Here is a 26,877-nt window from a genome sequence, read left to right as displayed (position 1 = left end):
TGCTAGACATTTCTCACACGGATTTTCTGACAACCCATGATTAAATGGTTTTAGAATTAAACACAAATGCACACTCCCCCACTCATCACACAAAAACGTCACAGAAATCAACCAACTTGTTATCGGGTTAGCCAAAATAGTTCATTCAGGTTTCTCCATGTGGCTAAAATACCCGTACAAACTTTTTGGCCAACCCGACACATTTCGCATCAGCCTGGAGTGACTGAAGCAAGGACGGTGAAATGAGTCTGCTTTTACATCCGAAGTCTTGCTCTACCTCAGAAAATAACCACAAAATACCAAGAATCTCTTCAGAAATCCACCAGCTCAGTTCCAAAATGATAGTCATCTTCTGCAAATCACAACAGGGGAAACCCACAGGTGATAAATGAAAGTAGGGGAAGTTACAAACTTTACAGGGTTAGAGATACATTCAGTGGTTAAAGAGACCATGCAGCATTTTTTTACTTTTGCTTGTGAAATGTGGGTCCTGCTCCCAGTCTCCTTGGTAAAAGCCATCTAGACTCATTTTCTTTAGATCAGTGTGTTTCCAACTGTGGACTGAGATCCATTATCGAGCTGTGAAATCAATGTAGTGAGTCTCAACAAAAATACAAGAAAAAAAGAAAATTTCAGAATATATCATACACTATATGTACACTATATCATTTAATGGAACTTCTGTGTGACTGACTCATGGAACTTATGTGTGTGTGATTGGTATATACTATATATAGTCTATCTCTTACTGTGGGTAGCATTTTTAAAAGTTTAAAAATTACTATCCTAGATTACCTCATCCTAGTTTGAAGATGAAATTAAGCAGAATGACTGTCCCCTTTGCCTCAAGTGAGCATTTTAATTCTTTAAGCACGTTTGGACAAAGTGACCATTAATTCTTTAGACCTCTGCCCTTCTCAGGCATTCGCTTAAAAAAAAAAAAAAACCTTTATAATCATTAATTTCTGTAGTAGAATGATACACCTAATACCACATCCTAGTCCTTTCTTAACCTGTTTCTTGGGGCTCTGGTTCCCTCCCCACAGAGCACAGTATGGTTCCCAGTTTCTCCCTGACTTCCTACTGCTAAAAGAAACACAATTGTTTTTCTTTGGGGCAAATGTGGGACCACAGGGACATGGATAACTGTCCTATTCATTTTTTTTAAATGGACTAAAGACGCCAACAGAAAGAGACTAGTAACAGGACTAAATAGTTTATAAAACAAATGAGAACATGTCAGCAGAGATGTCAGTACCCCATGGAGCTGCTGGGAAAGAGGCATGGGATTTTAGGTCAGCCCCCAGCAGAGTCAGCTTCACGGGTGTGTGACCGATGCAGTCGTGCAGAGTACTGAGATCAGAAAGATGCTTGGCTTAATGCTCTGTTGTCCCATCTTGACATTTGTTTGCAACAAAGAAGATACGACACTTTAGGAAAGTCAAACAACCAAGAAACCCTATTCTTGCTTGTCACTTCCTCATATTAGCCAACTGTGTGCTCAGTCGCATCTGATTCTCTATGACCCCATGAACTGTAGCCCTCCAGGTTCCTCTGTCCATGGAATTTTCCAGGCAAGAATACAGGAATGGGTTGCCATTTTCTTCTTCAGGGGATCTTCCCGACTGAGGGGTTGCACCACCTGGGAAGCCCTATTTACACCAAAGTTTATGACATTGAAGAAAATGGAAAGATAGGGCAATCAATAGTTTATTTTCCTTTCAGTTTGTCCTTACACATCAGTACGTCAAATACAGGGAATGTTGGTGGAACATATTGTACCAAGAAGTGAAATAAAAAGCTGAGTTACTTTTGCCCAACATTCCCACTGTACTAGTAAATACACATGAATGCCTGAGCTACAAAATACGAATTATGCAATTTCAATGATTCCACAAAGGGGTTAAATGCTTTTGTTTGCACTTAAAACTGTTGCTATATGAAGAATGATAAAATTTGTGTTGACAGAAGTTTAACTTGGAGTGGCGTTGAAAATTTAAAAAATAAAAGTTAAGAAACCACACAAGAAAGGGAAAGTTTAGAATTTCAGCAGCTTACTTCTTTCCTGCTGCTTAAACAAGAGGCTTGCACTTTCATTTTGCACTAGGCCCTGCAAATTATGTTAGCTGACCCTGCCTTCAGGACTAGAAACAAGATCAATAGGATGCTGTCCCTCTTGAATTATTCCACATTTCTTTTCAAAGAGCTGGGTGTGTGAGGCCCACAAAGCACAATGGATTCCAAAGCACAATGGGCTCGGGGAAGACTTCGTTCTGATCTCCATAGACAAGAATCGTGTGTCCCTTACCCACGCGTGTGTCATGACCTTGGCTCCCTCGGGGCAGTGAGCATAATGTTGGCGTGCATGGAGAGTGTCAGTGCTTAACACCATTGCTGAACAGGGTTTCTTGTTCCTTTTTGGATTAGGTGAGCTAAATGTGCACCTTCCCTTGCTATTCGAATGGGCTCCACGATGTGGAATTAAAGGGAGAATTTGTGGCTCTTCATAGTACTGGACTACCTGAGGCGAATGACAAGGAGTTTAGATCAAGCATCAAGCCCTGGGTAGACGCATAGTGTAGGAATGCCAGTCCTTGGATCCTGTTGTTCAAGAAACAAAACCAGAGACTTCGTCTTCCTGTCCTTCAAATTATGCTGTAGAAGGCTCACCTGTCCTAGTGAGCACCTTGCCTCACCCCAAAAAACTACAATAGGGATATGGCATCAGTTGGCCCCTCATCCAGCTTGAAATTAACTGTGGAAGCCTTTTCTCAGGATATGGCTACAGATGGGGTGAAGTTCTAGGGCTGGTAGAAACTCTAGCAGATGGCACATCAGTGGCTAAGACTGCAGTGGAAGAAGGAGACATGATGGTATGGAAGATGCCAGGACCAACAGTGCCCTCCTTTTCTATCATACACGCCCACATGGCACTTAGGTATCATGGAAGCAAGCAAAAGAATCATCTAATTATTACTTATCCTTCACTTTTTTTCTGGATCTCCAGTTAAAAGTATTATTAGATCTTTTCATTTTATCCTCTACAGTTTTAACTCTGTATTCCCCATTTTGATTCTCTATGTACACCACAGTCTAAGTAATTAGGCTTTCAGTTGTTAATCTTTATTCAAGTTGTGTCTAATTTACTGTCGAACCCATCCACTGAGTTTATCTCAATAATCGCACTTTTCATTTCAGAATTTTCTACTTTTCAATTCCTCTTGGTCCATCTTGGGAGTCTCTTACTGCTTACTTTTGTGACTGCATCTTTTAAGTGTTCATTCATTTAACAAGTATTTGTTGGGCACCCACCAAGTGCAAGTTACAAGTACTGCAGTTATACCAGTGAAATAAAATGGAAGGAAAAAAAAAATCCATCTACTCTCAGAAAGCCTACATTCTAGTGGGAGAAATACATCAAACCAAGTAGGTAAATTATGCAGTATATTAGGTGACAACTGATAGAAAATAAGGAAGAGGACACAAAGAATTTGATTTTAAATGTGATTTTGTGTTCTGATAATTCTGAAATCTTTAGTGGTCTCAGTTCGGTTCAGTTGCTCAGTCGTGTCCGACTCTTTGCGACCCCATGAATCACAGCACGCCAGGCCTCCCTGTCCATCACCAACTCCTGGAGTTCACTCAAACTCATGTCTATCGAGTCGGTGATGCCATCCAACCATCTCATCCTCTGTCATCCCCTTCTCCTCCTGCCCTGAATCCCTCCCAGCATCAGTCTTTTCCAGTGAGTCAACTCGTCGCATGAGGTGGTGAAAGTATTGGGAGTTTCAGCCTCAGCATCAGTCCTTCCAATAAACACCCAGGATTGATCTCCTTTAGAATGGTCTGGTTGGACCTCCTTGCAGTCCAAGGGACTCTCAAGAGTCTTCTCCAGCACCACAGTTCAAAAGCATCAATTCTTCGGCGATCAGCTTTCTTCACAGTCCAACTCTCACATCCATACATGACCAAGGGAAAAACCATAGACTTGACTAAACGGACCTTTGTTGGCAAAGGAATGTCTCTGCTTTTTAATATGCTATCTAGGTTGGTCATAACTTTCCTTCCAAGGAGTAAGCGTCTGAATGTTCTCAGTATATTGCAAATTGTTTAAACTGTCACAGCAGCTTGCTTCATTTTCTGTCTGGTGATCTTTGATTGTAAGCTAGTTAGGCTAAATTTTTAGCAATCTTAGGGACCTCGTTGAGGTTACTTGTTTTAATAGCTAACATCCATAACAATGAATGGCTGGGAAGCTGAATGTGGCCTGCTGCCTGTTTCTGTAACTAGTGCTTCTGGCCCCAGCCAGGCTCATTTGTTTATGTAATGTCTAAGGCTGCATTCATGCTACAGCAGCAGAGCTGAGAACACATCACGGAGACTGTATTAAAATATTTACATCTGGCTGTTAAGTCATAAAAAAGTTAGCTGACCTCTCATCGACAGAGGAACTAAAAATAAAAACCTCAGGAAGCACTAATCACGCTGTTGGAGCAAATGAATTTGGTTCCTTAACAAAAATGCCCTTTCACCTATTAATTCTGACAAATGAGTCTAGGGAAATAATCAGGAGATGTAGACAAAGACTTCTGCACTGGACTGTTAATATATGTAACAGCAAATAATAGAAAGCAATTACCATGTCCAGAAGATATTAAATAGTGGTATATTCATAGAAATGTATTTATAGAAAAGGTTCATGAGTTGAGAAACCTACACTGTTGGAGCAAATGAATTTGTTTCCTTAACAAAAATGCCCTTTCACCAATTAATTCTAACAAATGAGCCTAAGGAAATAATCAGAGATGGAGACAAAGACTTCTGTACTGGGCTGGACAAAATTCATTCTTTTGTATTTTACCCTGGTTCCCTTCATTTCACCTTCTACCTTATCTGTATGATTGCTCAGGTTTTCTTCTGCTTCTGGTTAAAAGCTCTGTATGTCATCTTGGTCTTCTTTGGAGAATTTTTCTGGTCTTTATATTTTAATTCTATTCTTGCTTTATATTTTAATTCTATTCCGTAAATATAACCAAAGTATCCTTTGTTTGGGACAAAATCACTATTTCAACCCTATGATATCCTCAATTTGCTTGTTTGTTTTAACCAATACTCTTCCAGAAAAGGGGACAAAAACTCACTATACACACTCTCCATTTCCTTCATTTTTCAACCCACTGCATTTAAGCTCCTGTGTCCTCCCCTCCCTTGCTCTGATGGTAATATTTCCATTAAGATTACTAATGACCAAGTTGTAAATCAAATGGCAATGTTTTCTAATTGTAAAGATAAAACATTATATGGTATAACTCTTATAGGCTTTGCTTATTACAAAGTTAGTATAGAAGAAATCATTAAGAAATATAAAACCATAGGAAATACAATTTCCAATAAAGGTAAGGGTTTGATGAGTCAAATTCTGTTCAAACGCTTCACATGTATTAAATCACATGATCCTTTGAATTATCCAAGGTCAGTTAACGGCAGAGCCAAGATTAAAATTCAGTTTAGTTCCAGAGCTTATACTTAATCACTATAGCTTTTTCCATTAGGCAAATAAAATAATAATCATCACTGAAAAAAGATAAGGTGTAATTTTATTACAACACTGCATCACAATGAATAAAACAAACTAAAGTAACACAGAGCTTTACAAAAATAAACTTTTATTAAAAGCAGTAGAGTCTGAGCAAGAGACAGTACAAAGAGTGTAAACAATGTAAACATCACTACATTCAGCTCAGCCTGATTGAATGCTGAAAGACAACTCTAAATGCTCTATGTGCCCTTACTAGCAGGATACGTTAGTTCTACTGTACACAGAAAACACACGCTAATTTTGATTGGGAAAAGTACTTTATCGCAGTCGGTCCCAGCGCCAAATGCTGGCATCATCACAAACAGCTATAAGAATGCTGCTGTCCCTGCTGAAACTGGTTTGTCGAATAGCAGCCCCGCATTTGTGATGAGTCAGCGTTGTGCATCTAGGGAGAAAACATGACAACAGGTTAAATACCACACACATATAATGCTGTCAGTATCAAACTTAAAAATAGTGCATTAGAAAATGAACAGATGTTCTAAGTCATACATACAGAAAGCACCTGAAACCAGAATATACTTCACTAAGAGTCTAATGTCAAATTTCATAAATTTTGGGTGTATTTTAAATCAAAGAGGTACCATAAAACTTATATAAAAAAAGAGAAAGAACTTACTACCAAAGTACTCAGGAAAAACAATTATTATTAGGATAAAAAAGAAATACTTTACAATATGCTGAGAATGTAAATGTTACAAATGATGTTAAGGATGGCATTGTAAGTATCAATTACTTACTCTATAGTGACAACACTCTGGAGGAAAAGTCAGAAATTATGAAGAGGAATTTCTAAATACTTACTTCGCTTTATGAGGATCTTCTACTTCTAAATCCCAAACATAAAGTTTGCCAACCTGATTGCCCAATGCAAGCATCTGTATAAACATATTTTAAAAACTCATCAAAAACAAAACCCCATCAAATTATTAATATAAGCTATAAAGATTTCAAGCAATCCTAAGATATCTTTCTTATTGCAGAAAAATCTCAGTTCCACCCTATGGCAATGCTCTTGGTTATTTCTTTGCATCTTATATTTCTGATTTGTAAATGAAGATAAGAGCAACTAATGCTTCACAAAGGCATCCTGAATAAATTAAGCCATTTTGCAAATTTTTGAACTATACAATGTACACAATTAGCATGTATTCTTCATTCTGCCTTAAAGAACTGTAATAAAAGCCACAGAAAATTTCCAAATCTTTCATATAGAAAGAAATAACCAAGTAATTTGTTACCATAAAATTCTAACACCAAACTTCTGTGAAATTTTAGATAACTAATATTTTGTCTCTATCTTCCATGTTTTTTTTTTATATAAGAAGATGAACATTCTAATCACCAAAACTTTAAATCTTAGTAACAAATATTATGGAAAGTAAACACCTAACTGCCACCATTGACACATGTCAATTTTATCTATAATAAGCACTGCAGATGGTGTGCAGAGCCACAAGGGTAGAATAAATAACATCAAAGGCCAAAGCAAATAATACAAAAAAATCAAGGTAGATCACACTTAAGAGGAAAGATAATACAGATGCACTCAGAGAAAACTAAAATTGCATGGTTTTAAGTCAAATAATTTCAAAATGTAAAATATGTTGCTACCTTTTGCCAGAAATCCATAGAAAACCTCATGTACCAAATGTCACACTGGCTGTAATCAAATCGCCCAAGAATAGTCACATTAGACTCACTGGGTTTAATTTTATCTATATCATCTTCCATTTTGCCAGGTTTCCAGCATACAATGGCATTTTCACAGGACTTAAAAAAAAGACATGAGATAAAAAAGAAATGTTAATTGTACAACTGAATTTTAAACATTACAAAGCTTTTTCTCAACTATCATTTCAGAATTCACAGCTCTTTAAATCTGGTTATCCCTCAACTGAGTCCAGTGATAAACATATTCATTTGTATTTACAGAATCAGTATCTACACCTACAGACGTCTGATTATCAACAGATTTTAACAATACAAAAAGCATTATACGCTATCTAGAATATTCATTTTTGAAGACACAACTTCTCTTCCAAACCAAGTTTCAGCCTTAGATACTTCAGCATACAGAGACTTAAGTATTTTATAGCAAAGATAAAATTACAAACATTAGAATACACTTCAATATGGCCCCTGCTAATTCAATCTCTCCCTATTTCACTTCTAATCTCCTGTGGTTTCAATCTCTTGTAGTTCCCTTTATACAGTTCACTATTAATCCTTCATCTGCAGTATCTGTACTACATGGTAGGTACTCAGTAGATGTTATGAATTCATAGAAGGGGCCTTATGGATTGGATTATACAGAAGGCAATAAAAGCAGTGATTCAATGTCCCGACACTGGTAAGGGGACGGGGGTGAAACAGGCTGAGTTACACCATCTCTGTCCTGCAACAGTGAAATCTTTACACACATTCTACTTTAGTAGCAAGTGGTGAAGAATACAATGGGAGAAGAAAATGCAACACAGAGGGCACTATTTATATTACTGTGTAGGCTAGTGGTTTGCCAGTTAAGGGATCTTTGGCAATGTCTCTGGCTTCCAGTTAACAGAGGCCAGAGAATGCTGAAAACTGCAATGTAGAGAACGGCTCCTCCCACAAAAAAGAACTGTCTGACCTCAGACCCAGGACTGAGAAATCCTGGTGGAGGTGAAGGGTGCTTACTGGAATTTTACAGGCCACATTCCACACAGCCACATATTGTAGCCCTGTGGGGCTCAACGGTTGAACGGTTGAACAGCAGGCTCATAGGGAGATTAGCGAGTGAAGAACATGTTTTTTTCTTCTCTGGAATTATATAAAATCCCAGGGTTACAGATCCATTATACAAGTTCTTTATTGTAAAGTACCTTAGAAAGCACCCAGTCTGGTGACTCTTTTAAGTGTACAGTTGGATTGACAGCCTGTAGAGTTTTCTTTAAAAACACATCTTGGCCCCAACCCCACTGAATCACAATTTCTGAGAGAGGAGGCCAAAGCAGCAGAATTGTAACAAAGCTCTTCAAGTGCTTCTGACTGACTGCAGTGGTCAAGGACCCTTGGTCAGTACTAAAGCATAGGGAGGTAAAAAGAGTCTATCCACACTAACGGATGGCTGTACTTGAGTCATCCAGAGAGTTTCTAACAATTACAAATTAGCAGGTCCTTGTGCCAAATGTAGAATACCTGGGGACGAAGCTTAGGAATCTGTGTTTACAATGTCCTCCCAGTAGTTCTGATGTGGAGCCAGATTTGAGACCACCAATACTCAGTTCAGCCTCTTACCTAAAACGCAGAAATCTTTTCCTATCATCTGATTAAGTTCTAAGAGCAGGAATTTTAGACCTACTGCCTTTTTACATCTGCTTCCAGCAACCAATGAAGTAGAGGTATTTTTCCCTGTTCATCTCACTAAATACAGCTTAAAAGTCTGAAGGGTAGGGAGGAGGCAGACTGGTTAAGGACCCTGGGACACGAGCGACACTGAGTTCCTTGGTTTTCTTCTGCCTCCTTTCTGTATCCCAGACTGCATGCTCGAGAAGGCAGCAACTCAACAAAGCTAAAGACAAAACAAAGCCCCCCAAAGCCTACTCTCTCCAAAGGACCAGGAAAGTGGCGACCCAGCATGAGAGAAAATTTTCAGGTAAACAATACCACAGAAAAAACTGTGGACCTGCCCACACATGAGCCGGCAAAGTCCCAGTGAGGATCCCTTCTCACAGGTGGTAACTAAACACTTCAAGTACATAATACCCCGCTGACTCCTCCCTACCACTCATGGTAATGAGGTGACTCCTCCTCCTCTCTGGCTGGGGTTGTATTACAGGCGGCGTAGTAAAGAGTTCAGAGAAGTGGACGACAAGAGGATGAGATGGGTGGATGGTATCACTGACTCAATGGATGTGAGTTTGAGCGAGCTCCGAGAATTGGTGATGGACAGGGAGGCCTGGTGTGCTGCAGTCCATGGTGTTGCAGAGTCAGATGCGACTGAGCGACTGAACTGACTGACTGAACTGAGCAGAGAGCCAGGATGCTCACAACCACCTACCACAGTGTCAGTGGAGACCACCCAGGGAGCAGTAATGAGGGCTCCAAACCCCTCCCTGCTAGGGTGGTGTCAGCTGAGTCCCCGTGAAAAGCCTCAACTCCTGCCCCACAGAAAAGAGACATCATCACCAAGTCAACCAAGTGGGGAACCTGAACGTCTCCGGCCACCTGCCAATCATGAAGCAGCATTTACTTTACAGCTGAAAATTTATCAAAGGACGCCTGCTGTAAGAGAGCTAAATAAGAGCCCGAGTTTCCTAACAATGCCCCAAATATCCATATCTCCATCAAAATTCATTTGTTATACCAAGAAATGTAAAATCTCAACTTTGACGAGAAATGATAAGAGACACAAACAATGAGATGACACAGATGTTAGAACTATCTGACAAGGATTTTAAAGCAAAGAGTCGGACACGACTGAGCGACTGAACTGAACTGATCATAAAAATGCTTCAAAATTAAAAGTTCAAAATCTGGAAAAAAAGATGGTTCAATAACAAATTACAAACACACTTAAAATACAGTCTCAGCAAAGAAAAGATAAGAACCATGCGGAAATTTTAGAACTAAAAATACTATGATCAAAATAAAGAACAACTAAAGGGCTCAGCAGAAGAGAAATGAGAGTCAGTAAATGTAAAGTTAGAACATAGAAATTACCCAATTTCAACAAGACTTGAACAAAGAAGTTACCAACTGAACAAAGAGAAACAAACTTATTAAATGACAGAATCTCAGGGACCAAACAAAAAATCTAAAGTAACATTAGAGGACAGCAGGGAGAAAAAGGGGATAAAAAAGAATTTGAGTAATGGCTGAAAAATCCCCATATTTGGGACGAATTATGTCCCCTAAAGACAGACCTACAGATTTAAGACAGTAAATGAACCCCTCAAAGACATCAATATCAAGCACAGCACAGTCAAACTTCTGAAAACTAAAGATAAAGGGAAAAAAAAAATCCGCAAAGGAGTTAAGCCAGAAAGAATACCTTAGCTATAAGGAAAAACCAATTCCAATGGTGGCAGATGTCCCATTACAAATGACAGAGACCAGAAAGAGGGGGAACAACATTGTTCAAATGTTTAAAGAAAGAACTGTGAACACAAAATCCTCTTATTCAGTGAATATACACTTCAGGAATAAATGGGAAATGAGGACATCCCTAAACTAAGAAAAACTAAAAGAATCTGTCACCCTTCTAAAACAATAGCTACAGAATGTTCTATGAACAGAAAGGAAATGATAAAAGAAGGAATCTTGGAATATTAGAAAGGAGGAATGAACAACAGAAAAAGCAAAATGAATAAACACAAAATTCTCTTTTCCTTCGTTTTTAAATTCTGCTTGATGGTTCAAGCAAAAATTGTAATATTATTTAATGAAGTTCTCAACTGTAAAGGAAATATTTAAAACAATTATAAGTGGAGGACAAAGTGGGAGATAAGACTCCTATACTGCATTTGAAGTGGTAAAATGCTGATATACTGATGATCACATCATATATTGCAACTTCCAGAGCAAATATAAAAACAAACTACACAAAGAAATATACTCAGAGGTAGTACAGATAAATCAAATTGGAATTCTAAAATATGTGCACAAAACCTACCGGAATTTAGGGGAGAAAACCCAGAGAAATGAAAAAAAAAAAATTAAATGCCAGACAATGTAACAACTGGTAAATTAAGGCTCAAATATAAACAGTCTAAATTAACAAGCTAAAAGACAGTTTCTCAAAGTGAATTAAAAAACAGTATGACCCAACTGTATGTTGTAAGAGAAACTCACTTCAAATGTAAGAATACATGTAGATTAAAGGTAAAGAGTTTGAAATAGATATACCATGTAAGCATTAATTAAAGGAAAGAAAGAACGGCTAAACTATAAAAGGAGACATCAAAGCAAAAAAATCTACCAGAGATAGAGATGGACCTTCCACAATGATAAAAGGGTCAAGCTACCAAGAAAAAGCAATACTAAATGTGTATATGCTAACCAACAGAGCTGCAATATGTCACAGAACTGAAGGAGAAAGGGAAAAATTCACGATTATAGTTGAAGACTTCAGCACTTAGAGCAGACATCAACAAAGACAAAGAAGAATTCAACCACACTCAACCAACAGGATCTAGCTGATGGTTACAGAACACTCCACCCAACAACAGAATACACGTTCTTTTCAAGATCCCATGGAACATACCCAAAACAGGGTCATAAATCTGAAAAATTTTACAGAATCAAAATCGTAAAGAATATATACTGACTGATCAAAATGGAATCAAACTAGAATCAGTAAGAGAAAGATAATGAAAAACTTCCAACACCTAAAAACTAAATGGGCTTCCCTAGTAGCTTAGTCAGTAAAGAATCTGCCTGCACTGCAGGAGACCCGGGTTCGATCCCTGGGTTGGGAAGATCCCCTGAAGAAGAGAATGGCAACCCACTCTAGTATTCTTGCCTGGAAAATCCTATGGACAAAGGACCCTGGCAGGCTACAGTCCATGGGGTGGCAAAGAGTCGGACATGATTCACTGACTAAACCGCTACTAAATAGCATATTGCATATCAAAATTTTTGTGAGAAGCAGCTAAAGCAGTGCTGACTGGGAAATTTATAGCACCAAAAGCTGACATTAGAAAAGTCTTGACTAAATAATCTAAGCTCCCAAAACTAGCAAATAGAAAAACAAAATACATTCATAGGGAACTAAAAAAAGGGAGACAGGAGGTAACAAAATAATTTTGACAAACTCCTAAAAAGACTGACAAAAGAGAAGACATAAATTACTGATTTAAGGAATGAAACAGGGGCTATCACTAAAGACCTTGCAGATATCAAAAGGATAACAAGGGAATACTCAAACAGCTCTCCACACATACAACTCACCCAATATGAAACTTCATTCGAACAACCTTTTCACTTTTAAGGAAATCAAGCTTTTAATTTTTAAATTCCTCCTCAAAAATTTTTAGGCCCAAATGCCAGTATTATTGATATCAAAACCAGACAAAGACAATACAAGTAACAAAACTTCAGACCAATATTGTATCTCATTAATACACATAAAACTCTTAACAAAATATTAGCAAACAGAATTCATCAACATATAAAAAGAATTATACAGCATGACCAAGTAAACTTATTCCAGTGATTCAATACTCAAAAACAATCAGTGCAGTCCATTGCATTAACAGGCTAAAATAGAAAAAACAATGATCAATTGATACTGAAAAAGCATTTGACAAACTTCAGCACCTATTCATGATAAAACTCTGAAAAAATGAGGAAGAACAACTCTCAACTGGAAATAGAACACCTACAAAAATCATAAAGCTGGGACTTTCATGGTGGTCCAGTGTCTGGCAATACAGAGGACACTGGTTTGATCCCTGGCAGGGGAACTAAAATCCCACATGCCGCAGGGCAATTATGCCCGCACACCACAATCAGAGAGCCCATGAGCCACAGGAAAGACCCTGAACGAGGCGACGAAGGTCCGGAGTGCCGCTACTAAGACCTGACACAGCCCAAAAATAAGTACTAAAAAGAATCAAACAGCTGATATGTGTAATTGCGAAAGACTGAACTCTTTTCCCCTTTAACATCAGAAGCCTAGGAAGTCTGCTCTTAACACATGACTGACCAAAGACATATTAATGTATCTTTTGTTACTTGAATGCTATTGACAGGAGATGTATCAATATGTTTTAGAGTGATACAATCAATATCACCATGTGAATTTGTTAGAGCTTAAACTGCACCAAGGGCTCATCATACAACTTATGACTGTCATTATCATTTACATTTTGCTCCATCAGGTTTTTGTTCCAACTCTGTGTATATTATAAACATAAAATTTTCAGAAATGACATGTCATGAAATTTTGAGGAAGAATTTTTCAGTGAATTTTATGCAGATACAGTCTATGTCTAAGTGACATATATACTAGTCTCTCAGAAGATGATAGTTCTTGAGAATATAGTACTAATTCAGATGATCAGACCAACAAAAAATCTTAGTGATTGATTCTGAAACAAAGTGAAAATGCAACAGTGCTGGAGACTGCTCCTGTACTTCTACAGAAGAGTGGACTGAAGACAACATTTCACAAAAATTAGAGGAATTACAGGTATGTCAGGTGTAACTGACTACAGGTACCTGCACAGTGTTAGTGAAATAACAGAACAAATTTTTGACCGGTCAAAATAAATATCACCGGCCACAGGAGTCAGTTTCTGCAAAAATCCCCCGGTCATTAATGAGTTAACACTGCTATTCAATGTAGCGCCAGATGCTTGTCAGTGAAATGAGACAAGAAATGGAAAGTTCTTTGAAAATTCAGTTCAGAAAGGAAGATACAAAAACTGTCCTTATTTAGAGATGAAATGATGGTTTATGTAGAAAATCCCATGTAATTAGCCAAAAAAAAGCCCCCACAAACCACCCTTCTTGAACTATAAATAGTTAAAACAGATAGGATTCAAGATTAAGCCACAAAAATAAATTTATTTCTATATATTAGCAATGAACATAAAGAGATGGAAATCAGAAATACCATTTATTATAGGCACTTAAAAAAGAGAAATACTTAAGGTATACATCTAACAAAGTAAGTCCAGGATTTGCATGCTCAAAACTACAAAATGCTGGGGGATTCCCTGGTGGCTCAGTGGTGAAGAATCCATCTGCCAATGCAGGAGACATGGGTTTAATCCCTGATCAAGGAAGATCCCACATGCCACAGAGCAACTTAGCCCATGCACTGCAATTACTGAGCCTGTCCCCTGCAACAAGAGAAGCCACTGCAATGAGAAGCCCATGCACCACAACTAGAGAGTAGCCCCCACTCGTCACAACTAGAGAAAAGCCTATGCAGCAAAAAAAACCCACCACAGCCAAAAAATAAAATAAACGAAATTATATTTTAAAAAACCTACAAAATGCTGATAATAAAAAATCAAAGAAGGTCTAAATAAATGAACAGACATACCAGTCAAGGACAAGAAAACTAAGCAGAGTAGATATTAATTCTCCACCAAACTGATACACAGGTTTAATACAATTCCAATTAAAATGTTCCTTACCCCCAAAGAAATCCCAGCAAGATTTTCAGTAAATGTAGACAAGATAATTCTAGACCTTATATAGAAAGGCAAAGGAACTAGACGAAAATAATTTTGAAAAAGAATAAAGTGGAAGAAATTACTCTACCAATTCCAAGACTTATTATAGAGTTAGAGTAATCAAGCCTGTGTATGTAGTGCTGGTAGAGGGAACAGAATAGAATAACCAGAAACAGCCTCATACAAGCATGGCCAAACAATTTTGAAAAAAGTGCAAAAGCAATTCAGAAGAGGAAAGACAGGCTTTCAACAAATGGCACTGGAACAACTGGATAAACTATAGGCAAAAAACGAACTTTCCACTTAAATGTCATACAAAAACTCACTTAAAATGGACCATAAATTTAATATAAAACATTATAATAATTTTTGAAGGAAACACAGGGGAAAATCTTTAAGATCCAGGGCTTAGTGAAGATTGTTTCAAAATAACAGCAAAAGCATTATCCATAAAAAAAATAATTTTTTAAAAATCAATAAATTAAACTTTATCAAAATTGAAAATATTTGCTCTGCAAAAGACCCTACTAAGAGAATGAAAAGACAAGCTACAGACTGGAAGAGAAAACTTGCAAACTACTTATCTGACATAGGATTTAGAATATATGAAGAACTTTCAAAACTCAAAGTAAAAAAACAAAACAAATCCAATTAGAATATGAGCAGAAGATACGAAGAGACATCATTGAAAGGATATATGGATGGTAAATAAGCACATAAAAAAGATGTTCAACACCAGTAACCATCAGGGAAATGTAAATTAAGACCATGATGATGTATCACTACACACCTATCAGAACAGCTAGAATAAAAAATAGTGACAATACCAAATGCTGGCGAAGATTCGAAGACACTGCATCTTTCATACATTGCTGGTGGGAATGTAAAATGGCACGGCCACTCTGGAAAATAGTTTGGCAGGTTCTTAAAAAACTAAACAAACGTAACCATGACCCAGCAATTGCCCTTCTAGGCATTTATCCCAGAGAAGTGAAAACTTACGTAAGTCCACACAAAAACCTACACACGACTGTTCAATAGCAGCTTTATTTGTAACAGGCCAAAAACTGGAAAGGACCAAAATGTCCTACAATAGATGAATAAGGTTAAATAAACTGTGGTACATCCATACCATGAGGTACTATTTAGCAACTAAAAGGGAGACCTACTGATATACACAACTCGGATGGCATTATACTGAGTGAAAAATAATCTTAAGGGTCCCATACAGAAACATTCTTGAAATGACAAAATCACATGTGATAAAATAACATACAACTACACATACACATACACTTACAACGTCAGTTTCCTGAATTTGATACTGTATATATAAGGTGTAACCAATGGGAGAAACTGGGTGAAGGGCTATTCTCTAAACTGTCTGAAATTTTCTGTGAATTTAATTTCAAAATCAAAGGTTAAAAAATAAAAAAGTAAAACTATACCCTCATTGGTAAGGAAAAAATAAATAATCAGGCTCTACCCAAGAAAAAGTGAAATACCCTGAAACCTACACCAAGAAGAAACTGGATAGCAATTTGACCAAATCTGACAATCCTAAATGTTCAGATGACATCACCACCAACTTCTCTAAATTATCAGTAGAAAAAAATATACATCAACATACTAGAGCAGGGGCTGGCAAACTAGAGCCCATGAGCCAACTCCATCTGTCTGTTTTTGTACATGTAAGTACTACTGGCTTTAGATATTGGTAATTTTATAGTAACACTGGATATCAGAGAATGCCATCTTGCAAATTAACTTTTTTTTTCTTACTGGAGCACAAATTATAGTTCATCAGGATGTTGTATGCCTAAAATAAGTTTCTGAATTTTCAAAGTATCATGAAACTTAAAAAAAAAAGCAATTTCCCATCTGTTATGCAATTTACCAACTGCATAAAAAACTGTGCTCCCTGCAGAGTTCCAACTCACACAAACAATGGAAATATAGCTTAACAGCAGTTACCATACCTTGGAAAGTATCAAATCACCTAACCATCGCACACAATCGACATAATTTCTATGTATGTCTCTGGTAGAAAAGTCAGGAAAATGAATTTTCTGAGAAATAAATGGCCTGAAATGGAAATATCAAAAGTTAACAGAAAAATGTGTAGCAAAAGCTAATTTTCCTTTTAGGATTTATAAAACTCTGAAAAGAAAAACAGAGTATTAGTTCGTCTGTGTTCCTATAAAAACTAAATACCTTCTGATATGTTTATTGGGAACTAAACTCTCATTCTGTTTTTGTTTCTACATTTTACTCCGTTATTAGCACGCAACTGAATTTTGTATTCATCCTATGAAATTTCATTTATGGAAACTGAAAATTCCTGCCTTACTATATACAGACCAAAGTCAATTACTTCAATTCTGGCTATCCTAACCAATAACAAAAGACATCTGCTTAGAGCTGAAAATTTCTTATAGAAAATGCTAAGCTACCAACTCAATCCTTTCTTATTAACAAAGGTCTATGAAAGTTAACACACCTACCTTATTTCAAAAGATAGTCATCTTTCAGAAACAATGACACATTTCAAAGTCTGGTAAAGATAAAGTTAGATGAGAATCCTGCCTAGAACAACAATTTCTGAAGATGATATCTGACAGAAATTTGACATTTATTAGTTAGAACTTTTCCTGTATTTAGAAAGGTAAAATATGGCACAATTTTTCCTTAAAGATGTCTATGACAAAACCATAAGCTAGAGAAGTTGTTACCAATTCTTCAGTTAATTAAATGTATACCTAAGATTTCTAATCTAGTAAGTGATTCAGTTTTTAAAGTGAAATAACTTCTGAAGAAGTATCATATGCCATGAATTAGTTGTATCTTGGGCACAAGTCTTCTCTTTGGGTTTTCCCTCATACATAAAAAGGACGTTGGGCTCAATCATTTCAAATACATTTTCCAATTCAAATTGTGGGATCTTTTTTTTTAACCTTTTTTCAGTGGCTCACAGGATCTCAGTTCCCCAGCCAGGGACTGAACTAGGGCCACAGCAGTGAAAGCCTGGAATCCTAACCCCTCGGCCACCAGGAAACTCCCAGAACTTTTCTTTATTAAAACATTAAAATGTTATTAATGACTTGATATAAATTCTTAACTGCTATAGCCTTATTAATTGCTTTTTAGCCAAATATGTATTATAATCTATGGTTAAACCTCTTTCAAGACCAGCATAATTCACTGTTACTTTCTGTAAACTGTAAAATACAACTTCTGTTTATTCCAGAGCTCTAGAAAATACAAAAACATAAATTTAATATTGTACTAACTCCTGGTGTTTTAAAACAGAATTTGAAAGCTGTGCTAATTCTTAAGAGGGCTGAGATGTGATGAATGTCATTGTACTAAAGTATTTACTTATGGTTACAAACTCAACTAACAATCTACTCATAATGTGGGTCGATAACCAGGGAATTAACTGCTAAAATGAAAAAAGCAAACAAAGTTAACATTTACAAACATAGGATAGTCATAGTGAAAGAGTTAATAGCTTGATAAGATTCTGAAAAAGACAGTAAATTAAGAACTGAAGTTTTTCAAAAATAAGAAAACTGAGAAGTTCCCATATGTAGTCCCTTAGAACAAAGCTCCTGCTTTTGAATTTTCTGTTTAGTGAAGTGAATATCATTTAAAGGAAAGCATTTATCATGAATTAAAGCTAAAAACCCCACTGGAAAAAAAAAAACCCACTGAAAAAGTTATGACTTACTGTCTTTAATTAGAATTTACAGTGCTGACAAGCAGTGCTATACCATTAGCACATGCGAACCTAAATAAAATACGTGAAATGGGCTACTAAATTAAGATAAAAATACAACTGAAAGGGATTTTGAAAAATGAGCCACAAACATAATTAGATAAAAATAAAGGCTTCCATTTAAATTCAATGAGCTTTATGGCATATAAATTATACATTAAAGTAATTAAAAGAGGGTGTTCTCAATACTGGAGACATATAACAATTTTTGAAAAAGTAAAACACTATTCAAAGACATGAGATTGTTTTAAATACTATGACTGTTACCTGTTAGTTTTATTTGGGTTATAATCATAAGATTCCTTAATTGCATTCATCATTCTCTTTGAATTGATCCTCCAAAGTTTAAGAGAGTGATCCATACCACAAGACATTATTTTTTCACCCAAAAGATCATAATCCTGTATATAAAACAGAAAAGCGTAAATATGTAAATTATTTCCCCAAATTATGCTGATTTTCATCTCATGTCCAGTATTATGAAAATTGTATTTCAAACCACAACACTAACATATTGGTTTTCATATATATAGGCCATAAGTCACAAAGTTTTTACCACTTTCAAGATTTAGTTTTAACTGACTTGTTATCACAACAATGTATCAGCTGATGCAATATGGCAGGTAAGAAGGAAAGTCTGAATTTAGTTTTATCTATTCAATTATCTTTAGCCAAATATTTCCTTTGATTTTGAAGGTGAATATAATGCTGAGGTAAAACAATTATTCTATGACATAAAAACCTGAATGGCTGTTATTTTTCTTCGTCCAACCCAGATGAAGCAATGAAACTGGTATCTGCATGTGAAATTAGGAGTCCTTTAAACAACTGAAATTTACTTGTACATCTAAGTCAAAACTTAGGTAAGTTGGGTACCTTGGTTTTAGAGTTCACTTTTTAAATGAATAAAGAAAAACATGTCTTAAAAAGGAAGCAACATTTCCTCATTTGCTGTTTACTAATTTTTAATGAGCTCCTAACAGATCATCTATTGTAACAACCTCATTCTATCTCATCTCACAGATCAGACAGACACTGAGGCTCAAAGATATTTACTTTAGCACATGGTACATGTGTCAATGACAATCTCACACATCAATCCTTCTAGCAGTGAACTCCTATTGGTACAGAAGAGATACAAACTATCCCCTGCTTTCATTTTAAGAAATAACAGAGAGTTCTATTTAAGGAGAGTACTTTCCTCACTAATCTAGATCTTTTATGTTAATCCAACCTTTGAATCAATCATGAACACAGTTTTACAAAAGCCTGAGGGCTTCAGGTTTGGTGTTTATTGAATTCAGAAGTCTGGCTACTTTTCCTAATAACCTGTCAATACCAACAAGACACCTCTAGAGCCAGGAGCTCTCATTTAGTTTTTAAGGAAGGACAGTAGTCTGTTTTTTCACATATAAAGCCAGATGGAGTTCTGCAAGTTCTAGAAAATCCTTTAAGGTACGTATGATTCTCACAAAAGCATACAGGAATATTTAGTACCTCCAATTAAAATATCACATGCTTCAAGATATAATACCCTTTTAAAATAGTTAAAAAAAAAAACTGAAGAGCTGTAAGACTACTAAATAAGTAAGCTACACACAGAATGTAAATAAACCTAAACAACACAAAATATGAAACTTAACTAAAAACACTTAATATCACTACAACAGATCAACAGATTATAATACAAAGCATAAAGATAACACCATGCCATCAAAGGGAAGTTATTTAAAAGTCAGTGTGAACAATACTTCCTAGAAATGGGTAACTTATATTTCAACTCCAAATAAAAGATGAAAAAATTTCCTAATTGCCAAGTAGGTTAACCTTTTCCTTTAACAACAAAAAGGTAACTTGGTGATTTTAGATTAAAAAAGGAAAAGAACAAGTTCACAGAATTCTTTCATGAGAATCCAGGCGCTGGTAAAACGTGCAAGAGTACAGATAAAACACAAAGAGCCTACTTGCTTTATTTTTCATCTTTAAGTTAAAGCCTTGCCTGTCACAGTAAAGGAAATAACTGCCTGCCAAGCTACATGAAACAAACCACATGCTTTCTTATAGGGATTGTTCACAGCTTTGTAAAGGTCACTGCCCTGTAGCTTTCAACTTACAGCACTTAGAACTTCATCTCTGTGCCCTTCTACACCTCCAAATATTGCCACCAGAGTGTCCGTTTGGATATTCCATAATCGTAAAGCATGATCTAGTACAGACATAAAAAAATTTAACATAAACTTTTATCATTCATTTACTGTGGACTTTTAATATCTCTTTAAAGAAAAAACTACCAAAGTTTGGACTTAACTCATTCACAGCAATGACTAAGAAGGAATCCATATCATATAGGAACTTAAAATATTTATATTACTTGTAGATTTAACTAGGAATGAGTTCAAACTTTCAAGGGTACTAGTTTTTCTCTCCACCATACCCACATTTACAAATTGAAGAGGACAAAGTAGATTTATAAGATCTCTATAGTAAATCTAAAAATAGGATTGAAACATACACACATTGGGACATTATTTAGAGTATTATGGACCTTTCAAAAATTCTATAACTATAATCTGAGCAATCTCATTTTCCACTAAACATCAGCAACAAAATAAATAGAAAGCAATATTCATAAATATAATACCAAGCAGAGTTTGAAATATAACAATGTCTATACTGTGTAATATTAACATATTATACAATATATTGTGAGTAGTGAAAATAAACATTGCTACCAAAATGATTTCTTTTTGTAACAATGATTTCAATCTGCATCCAAGATTTTGTGCAGACATTTACATTTCTCTTGAAGATACATGTACCTAGGAGTGTAATTCTATGTTTAGCTTTTTAAGGAACTGTCAGATTGTTTTTCAACGTGCTTACACATTTTACATTCCCACCAGCAATGAAGGGGTTCCATATTTTACTGTCTTTTTGACTGCAGTCATCCTAGTTGGTGTGAAGTGGTATCTCACTGTATTTTTGATTTGCATTTCCCTAATGATTAACGAGTGCTTTTCCATGTGCTTATTGGACATTCTTGCCTATTCTTTGGAAAGATGTCTACTTAAAGCCTTTGTCTGCTTTTAATTTGATTGTCTTTTATTACTGAACTGTATGATCTCTTGATTTAAGTCCCTTATTAGATACACACTTTGCACATATTTTTTTTTTCCTATAAGTTGTCTTTTCCTTTCTTGAGAGTTTTACTTGCAGAAAAATTCCTGTTCATTTTGAAAAGCTGTTTGAAAAATGCTCTAACACAATGGGGGAGGAGCAAAATTAAGAAACTGTGATATTAAGAACAAGTAAGGCATTATGCTCTATGTTACTTTAATATCTGAGCCCAGTTACTGTTATTAACAGAAGAGAAAAAGTTATCAGCTCTCTTCTTAGGTGTCTATTTCCAAACAAGCCTTGATAGTTGAAAACTCACACTGAAATATTTTTCATGTAAGAGTTTTAATTTGAGGATATCTTTTAATATGGGGTGTGACAGCTGTGAAGAAAAGAATACGTTTGACTAGAAATAAGGGAGTTGGTGATGGACAGGGAGGCCTGGCGTGCTGTGATTCATGGGGTCGCAAAGGGTCAGACACGACTGAGCGACTGAACTGAACTGAATAATGTAGAAATGAAAAGAGCAAGGGCAATAAAAAACAGAATGTAGAAATAAGAACAACTCAAATCACTTTCGAGAGCTCAGAAATGATTAACGCCAACATAGGCATACAGAGCAAGACAATGCTTTCTCTTTGTAAGGAAGAAAAACATTTAGAAGAGCTTAAGCTGGATAACTTAGTATTTTAAGCAATCCTGTAGGGAATATTTTATAAAATAGAAGCTTTATAGAGAGAGAGGCAAAAAAAAGCATTATGGATTTTCAGATACACTATTTCTGATTACATGTTTGGAAAGCATCAGATGATTTCCTAGACTACCTTCAAACTATTAAAAATGTTGCAACTTCAGTGACCTGCCATTAAAATTAATACAGTTTAGTATGATAATTCAATTGAGGATAAAGTTCTAGAACTATCATAATGCAATATGGTAAATAAGGGTAACGCACACCTAATCCTCAGTGTTCATTATTTTATCTACAAGTGCATGAAAAGTGAATTTCATGGTCCCATTCTCCAGTTCTTGGTTTGGGGATGCTAATGCAGCCCAAGATTTTTCTAAAACTTACTTCTTTTTAAATTTCGAATTTTCCCTTAGTTTGTCCTGAAGTCAAAACAAACAAAACCAACAAAACCTAACTCACTCCCAAATCACAACTCAAGGAAATATTTCTCTTACCTTTACTTACTGACAGGAGAAGATTTGGATCTCTTGGGTGGAATTTCAGCTCATTGATAGCATTTCCATGACCAACATAGTGCTATAATAAATTTAAGACACTTCAACTTTCATATAAAAAATCAATAAATTCATTTTCATTAATCTTAAAAGAATGGAAAAATAATTTCACTTGAAGTAGTGATTCTCAACCTTGGCTGCATATTAAAAATTATTTAGCTTGAAGGAAAAATAAAAGATGTTCAAGTCCCGTTAGCAGATATTCTGAGCCACGGCAAGGATTTAAAAGATTCTCAGGTGATTCTAATGTGCCCCCACGGTTAAAGTGATTTATAAAATTTCTTTTAGTATCAACTTCCAAGGCTTCACTTTTTAATTCTTTACAAAGTATCTTTGACTCCATACTCCCATTTAGGGCTTCTTGAAAAATGAACTCACTCTTTAGTTATTGTTCTTTTAGAGCTTCTCAGGATAAAGCAAAAGAACAGAAATGATTTTAACAGAAAACAGTGCAAATGATAAAATTTTCCCATTTATTCCTTAATTTGCATTACCCAAATGTGACAAAGGTCTCAAAAGACTTGTCTAAAGGAAGCAATAGGCAAAGTACAAACCAAATTAAAAACTGCACAGAAATTGACTGTTTTAAATTCAACATGGCAAGTTTTCACAGGTGTGCATTAAAAAAAAGCAGATCTATAATTTAACAAGAAAACCCACCTTTATACACTGCATTGTTATGGGATTAATTATCCTAATTATGCCTCTAGATCCAGCAACAGCCAGCAGAGGATGGCTTGTATTGCTATCATATGTCCATGCACAAGTGTAAAAGTTTTCATCAGCCTAAGAAATCCCAGTTAAGAAATATAATTTGTTTTTGATAAGGAAACACATCAATGATCACAATAATGTCCAAAGAATTGCTGGAGCTCTTGACAAAGAAGTTCCTGTTTTTCTTTACACCATTAGGGTTGAAACAATGAAGATTTTAGGTCGAAAATCTATACCAAGTAATCAAACAAACCCAATCCTTCCAGTCAATTTTGATAACTATTTTGCTGTTTGCACAACTATTTACCTGTCTTTTGAAAGCAGCCACAGCCAATATGTAATAGGCATAGGTTGTATCCTCCCCCAAATTTATCTATAAAAACAGGTTTTAGGGGAAGGGGTAGTCAAGGACTTTGGGAAGATCATGTACACACTGCTGTATTGAAAATGCATAACCAACAAAAACCCTTGTATAGCACATGGAACTCTGCTCAACATTATGTGCCAGCCTGGATGAGAGTGAGGTTTGGGGCAGAACGGATCCATGTATGTGCATGGCTGAGTCCCTTCACTGTTCACCTGAAACCATCACAACATTGTTAATCGGCTACTCCCCAATATAAAATGTTTTTGCCATTAAGAATAAATAAATAAAAATTAAAAAAAAAAAAACAACCAGCTGTCCAGTTCCACAGGCTGTAATTTGCTGACCCTGGCTCTATCTCAATAACTCTATGTGCCTCTAGATAAAAATCAGTTAACTCTTCAGTTTTCCACCTTTTCCTGTGTGAGACTTTCCCAATACTGCCAAAGGTCACCTCCTTCCTTATCACCTAAGGGAAGACTAAAATGTTCTTTTTCTTACTTGTGAGATTTTTCAAATGGATCTGGAAGACATCTTATCACCAAGTTTTGACTGTTGTATCCTTTGGCTTTTTAAAGCTTTCTTTTTCTTTATAAACCCATGTTTTACAATATTTCATTTCCTAAACAAACATGCTTATTTTTTTTTCCTGTAGGCTCTGCTCACCAAATACTTGATATGACTGTCAGGCACAGCTTCTGATCAACCCAAATTCACCAATATCCCTGCCCTGAAATGATAAAAATCTAAGCAAGATCAAAGAAACAGCAAGTTTTAACTACCTTCTGCTATCACTTTCTATTACTGGACTTCCAGCGCTCATCTCTAGCCACCTGTACTGTCCGCCCTCATATCCACCCTGACAGTGGCTTCCGGGATGAGGAAAACTAGATACCAAGAATCTTTGGGTAACAGTGAAGGAATAGCATTGGATAAAGTTAAGAAAGGTACAAAAGTTTGGGGGTACTTATTCAAAGTCAATTTCTTTAGCCAATGATACTGAAAACCCAGGAAAAGGATACATCAGCATCCACATAAGACTGCAACAACCGGATTTCTCCTTGTGAATGACATTCATATAAGGTAACCTAATGAAAACAAAAATAAAGCAAAGTTTATCCCAAATACAGAAACACACTCTTCAGCTTTTGAACATACTTTATTTTACTGTACAGTCAAAACTTTTTAAAAACAACTTAATACAGAAGACTATTAAAAAAGGAGAACTCCTTTAAATTTAAGAAAACTATTATAAACCCTAATGCATTACATAATTTCCAGAGTATATTAAACACTGTAGTAATAATAATGGCTTCTATTTCCAAAGTTTTCAACTTATTCATATAACTGGACCAATTCTTCCAAGTAGAGTTGAGTACCTCACAGTAAAGTATAACTACTTCCTAAAACTGTGGTTTAGCCTCTTTTTTTTTTTTTCGGTGCAAGATCCCAGTTCCCTGACCAGGGACTGACTTAGGCCCATGGCAGTGAAAGTGCAGAGTTCCAACCAGTGGACCTCCAGGGAATTCCTGTGGCTTATCCTCTTTAAAGTATTTGGGTAGCTTATTAATTACATAAAAGAAAATCTAAAATTTGCCTCATGGACACTACTCATCAAATATTAACTTTCTGTTGTACAGTGGCCCTTTCCATTTGTCATTTTCTAAAATTTATTTAATAACATATTCACTTTACTCAATTATGTACAGTTGTCCCTCAGTATCTGCAAGGGGATAGGTTCCAGGACACCCATAGATACCAAAATCTGAGAATGCTCAAGTTCCTTGTATAAAATGGCATAGTATTTACATATTACCTCACACATCCTTCAGTATACTTGATTTTTAGACCACTAATACAATGCAAATGCTATGCAAATAAAGGTGCCAGCACAAAGCAAAGTCAAGTTTTGCTTTTTTGGAACTTTCTGGAATTTTCTTTTCTGAATATTCTCGATCCATAGTTGGCTGAATCTGTGGATGTGGAACCCCGAGGATACAGAGGGCTTACTCTGTAATACTAAAAATTTTTTAAACACTTTTTGATGTGGAACATTGTTAAAGTCTTTATTGAATTTTTTACAATATTGCTTGTTTTATGTTTTGGTTTTTTGGCCCCAAAGAATGTGGAATCTTAGCTCCCCAACCAGGGATAGAACTTGCACCCTCTGCACTGGAAGGCAAGTCTTAACCCCTAGATCGCTAGGGAAGTCCCTGTAATACTATATTTTTAAAGTTTCTTTCCATTTAAAAAATTTCTCTCTTACAGTTTAGTCATGTTAGCAATGCTGTTACTAATTTTAATAAGTCTATAAGAACTCTATAAAAATCCTTTAAATCACCTATTAATAAGATAATCTGTATATTAATATTCTAAAAAAATTCTTTATATGGACATTAACTAGGTTATGTCTTTAGAAAGTATTTTGCTTTATTTTCTTAAAAAAAAAAAAAAAAAGAGGTCCAAATAGCAGACTTTCTTATAATTCAATGTCATTTTAAGTGAGACTAGGGATTCTTTTTGTTAGAAAGCCTGGAACATTACAATAGGCATTCTGAAGCACAAGTTGTATTAATTCTAATTTTACCAACATGACAATTAATAATAATGATGGTGAAGTTAGTGAAGTATGCTTATAGTGATGTCTTAAAAGTGAATTCAAATCAATTAATGGATTATATTTCAAATTTTTAGAAAAAAATAACCTTAATTTTTTCTTTAAACTGCATCACGTTCCCTCTGAATCATTGTTTTCAAGCTACATATCACAACATACAATTAGCTAAATATTAAAAAAGGCTGTTATCCAGGTTATCAACTTAAATAGTGAGTTTCAAAGTTTCAGAACTTTAACAACCAACAAAAACATCTTCTCTGAATGCAGGGCAACTAA

The 26,877-nt window shown here is 35.8% G+C and overlaps 1 protein-coding gene across 3 annotated transcripts in view; it reads right to left on the bottom strand.

Annotated features, from left to right (window-relative positions):
• Positions 1 to 5,649: 5,649 nt before the first annotated feature.
• Positions 5,650 to 26,877, bottom strand: part of EED (embryonic ectoderm development) — a 30,648-nt gene continuing 9,420 nt past the window's right edge. The window contains exons 4-13 of one of the 3 annotated variants that reach the window (XM_088832415.1): positions 25,007 to 25,072; positions 23,567 to 23,692; positions 22,847 to 22,928; positions 20,659 to 20,750; positions 18,812 to 18,945; positions 16,746 to 16,851; positions 15,594 to 15,668; positions 7,214 to 7,372; positions 6,404 to 6,477; positions 5,650 to 5,984 (exon numbers count right to left, since the gene is read on the bottom strand). In XM_088832415.1, the coding sequence (XP_088688541.1) occupies positions 5,858 to 5,984; positions 6,404 to 6,477; positions 7,214 to 7,372; positions 15,594 to 15,668; positions 16,746 to 16,851; positions 18,812 to 18,945; positions 20,659 to 20,750; positions 22,847 to 22,928; positions 23,567 to 23,692; positions 25,007 to 25,072 (1,041 nt within the window). In that variant the 3' untranslated portion in view covers positions 5,650 to 5,857. Of the gene's footprint in view, positions 5,985 to 6,403; positions 6,478 to 7,213; positions 7,373 to 15,593; positions 15,669 to 15,768; positions 15,854 to 16,745; positions 16,852 to 18,811; positions 18,946 to 20,658; positions 20,751 to 22,846; positions 22,929 to 23,566; positions 23,693 to 25,006; positions 25,073 to 26,877 lie in introns of those variants that run through there. The other 2 variants (XM_055416163.2, XM_088832416.1) reach the window with 2 other exon arrangements.

Source organism: Moschus berezovskii, chromosome 25 (genome assembly GCF_049115385.1).
Source record: "Moschus berezovskii isolate FMDL1 chromosome 25, NW_MosBer_1.0, whole genome shotgun sequence".
NCBI classification, from domain to species: Eukaryota; Metazoa; Chordata; class Mammalia; order Artiodactyla; family Moschidae; genus Moschus; species Moschus berezovskii.
Note: the sequence above shows the minus strand (reverse complement) of the source record. Positions and strands in the feature narration are given on the sequence as shown.